Source organism: Physeter macrocephalus, chromosome 7, assembly GCF_002837175.3.
Source record: "Physeter macrocephalus isolate SW-GA chromosome 7, ASM283717v5, whole genome shotgun sequence".
NCBI classification, from domain to species: Eukaryota; Metazoa; Chordata; class Mammalia; order Artiodactyla; family Physeteridae; genus Physeter; species Physeter macrocephalus.
Window position 1 is genome coordinate 74,315,163 of NC_041220.1, and position 2,414 is coordinate 74,317,576.

Consider the following 2,414-nt stretch of genomic DNA (forward strand, 5'->3'; position numbering starts at 1 on the left):
AATTCTAAAGACGCCACAAGAAAGCTACTAGAGCTAATCAATGAATTTGGTACAGTAGCAGGATACAAAATTAATGCACAGAAATCTCTTGCATTCCTATACACTAATGACAAAAAAATCAAAGTGAAATTAAGAAAACACTCCCAGCCCCTTGGCCGGCTCAGCTCCTCGGCACTGCCTGGGGTCCTACCCTCCCGGTCCCCGCCTGCCAGCCCCCGCTGTGCTGCGCCCTGCCTGGCCAGGCCTGGAGCCGACACCACCACCATCATGCCAGCCGTGTCTAAGCGCGATGGGATGCAGGGGCTCGCCGTGTTCATCTCCAACATCCGGAACTGTAAGAGCAAGGAGGCGGAGATTAAGAGAATCAACAAGGAACTGGCCAACATCCACTCCAAGTTCAAAGGGGACAAAGCCTTGGATGGCTACAGCAAGAAAAATTATGTGTGTAAACTGCTCTTCATTTTCCTGCTCGGCCACAACATCAACTTTGGGCACATGGAGGCCGTGAACCTGCTGAGCTACAACAAGTACACAGAGAAGCAGATAGGTTACCTGTTCATCTCGGTGCTGGTGAACTCCAACTCGGAGCTGATCCAGCTCATCAACAACGCCATCAAGAACAACCTAGCCAGCCGCAACCCCACCTTCATGTGCCTGGCCCTGCACTGCATCGCCAATGTGGGCAGCCGTGAGATGGGCGAGGCCTTTGCCACTGACATCCCTCACATCTTGGTGGCTGGGTGAGGCATTGGGGACCCAGGTGGGGGGATGGGGTAGACAAGACCCAACCAAGTTTGAGGGTCAGAGAGGCTCTGTCACCTGCCCAAGGTCTCCCAGCCAGGCTTGGCACCACTGTGATTCCAGTGGCAGCCCCATGGTTGTCTCTTGTCATCTCACCAAAGTGACTCAACAGTGTAAGGCAGCTTCCCAACAAAGCCAGTGGGATGTCTATCTGATTGACCTTTGACATCTAGTAAAGAAGAGGTGATAACCTTAAGTTATGTCGGTGACAGCCCTCCAGAAAAAAAGAAAAAAAAAAAAAGAAAACACTCCCAGTTACCACTGCAACAAAAAGAATAAAATACCTAGGAATAAACCTACCTAAGGAGACAAAAGACCTGTATGCAGAAAACTCTAAGACAAGACACTGATGAAAGAAATTAAAGATGATCCAAACAGATGGAGAGATATACCATGTTCTTGGATTGGAAGAATCAACATTGTGAAAATGACTATACTACCCAAAGCAATCTACAGATTCAACAATCCCTATCAAACTACCAATGGCATTTTTCACAGAACTAGAACAAAAAATTTCACAATTTGTATGGAAACATAAAAGACCCCAAATAGCCAAAGCACTCTTGAGAAAGATAAACGGAGCTGGAGGAATCAGGCTCCTGGATTTCAGACTATACCACAAAGCTACAGTATCAAGACAGTATGGTACTGGCACAAAAACAGAAATATAGTTCAGTGGAATAGGATAGAGAGCCCAGAGATAAACCCATGCACATATGGTTGCCTTATATTTGATAAAGGAGGCAAGAATATACAATGGAGAAAAGACAGCCTTTTCAATAAGTGGTGCTGGGAAAACTGGACAGCTACATGTAAAAGAGTGAAATTAGAACACTCCATAACACCATACACAAAAATAAACTCAAAATGCATTAAAGACCTAAATTTAAGGCCAGACACTATCAAACTCTTAGAGGAAAACATAGGCAGAACACTCTATGATATAAATCACAGCAAGATCCTTTTTGACCCACCTCCTAAAGCAATGGAAATAAAAACAAAAATAAACAAATGGGACCTAATGAAACTTAAAAGCTTTTGCACATCAAAGGAAACCGTAAACAAGATGAAAAGACAACCCTCAGAATGGGAGAAAATACTTGTATATGAAGCAATTGACAGTGGATTAATCTCCAAAATTTACAAGCAGCTCATGCAGCTCAATATCAAAAACACAAACAACCCAATCCAAAAATGGGCAGAAGACCTAAATAGACATTTCTCCAAAGAAGACATACAGATGGCCAAGAGGCACATGAAAGAATGCTCAACATCATTAATCATTAGAGAAATGCAAATCAAAACTACAATATGATATCATCTCACACCAGTCAGAATAGCCATCATCAAAAAATCTACAAACAATAAATGCTGGAAAAGGTATGGAGAAAAGCGAACCCTCATACACTGCTGGTGGGAATGTAAATTGATACAGCCACTATGGAAAACAGTATGGAGGGTCCTTAAAAAACTACAAATAGAACTACCATATGACCCAGCAATCCCACTACTGGGCATATACCCTGAGAAAACCGTAATTTAAAAAGAGTCATGTACCATAATGTTCATTGCAGCTCTATTTACAATAGCCAGGACATGGAAGCAACCTAAGT

The 2,414-nt window shown here is 43.2% G+C and overlaps 1 protein-coding gene across 1 annotated transcript; it reads left to right on the forward strand.

Moving 5' to 3' along the window:
- Positions 1–267: 267 nt before the first annotated feature.
- LOC112062069 (AP-2 complex subunit alpha-1-like) lies at positions 268–744 on the forward strand. Its single transcript, XM_055085752.1, has one exon. The coding sequence runs from the start codon at positions 268–270 to the stop codon at positions 742–744; it is 477 nt and encodes a 158-aa protein (XP_054941727.1).
- The last annotated feature ends 1,670 nt before the right edge of the window (positions 745–2,414 follow it).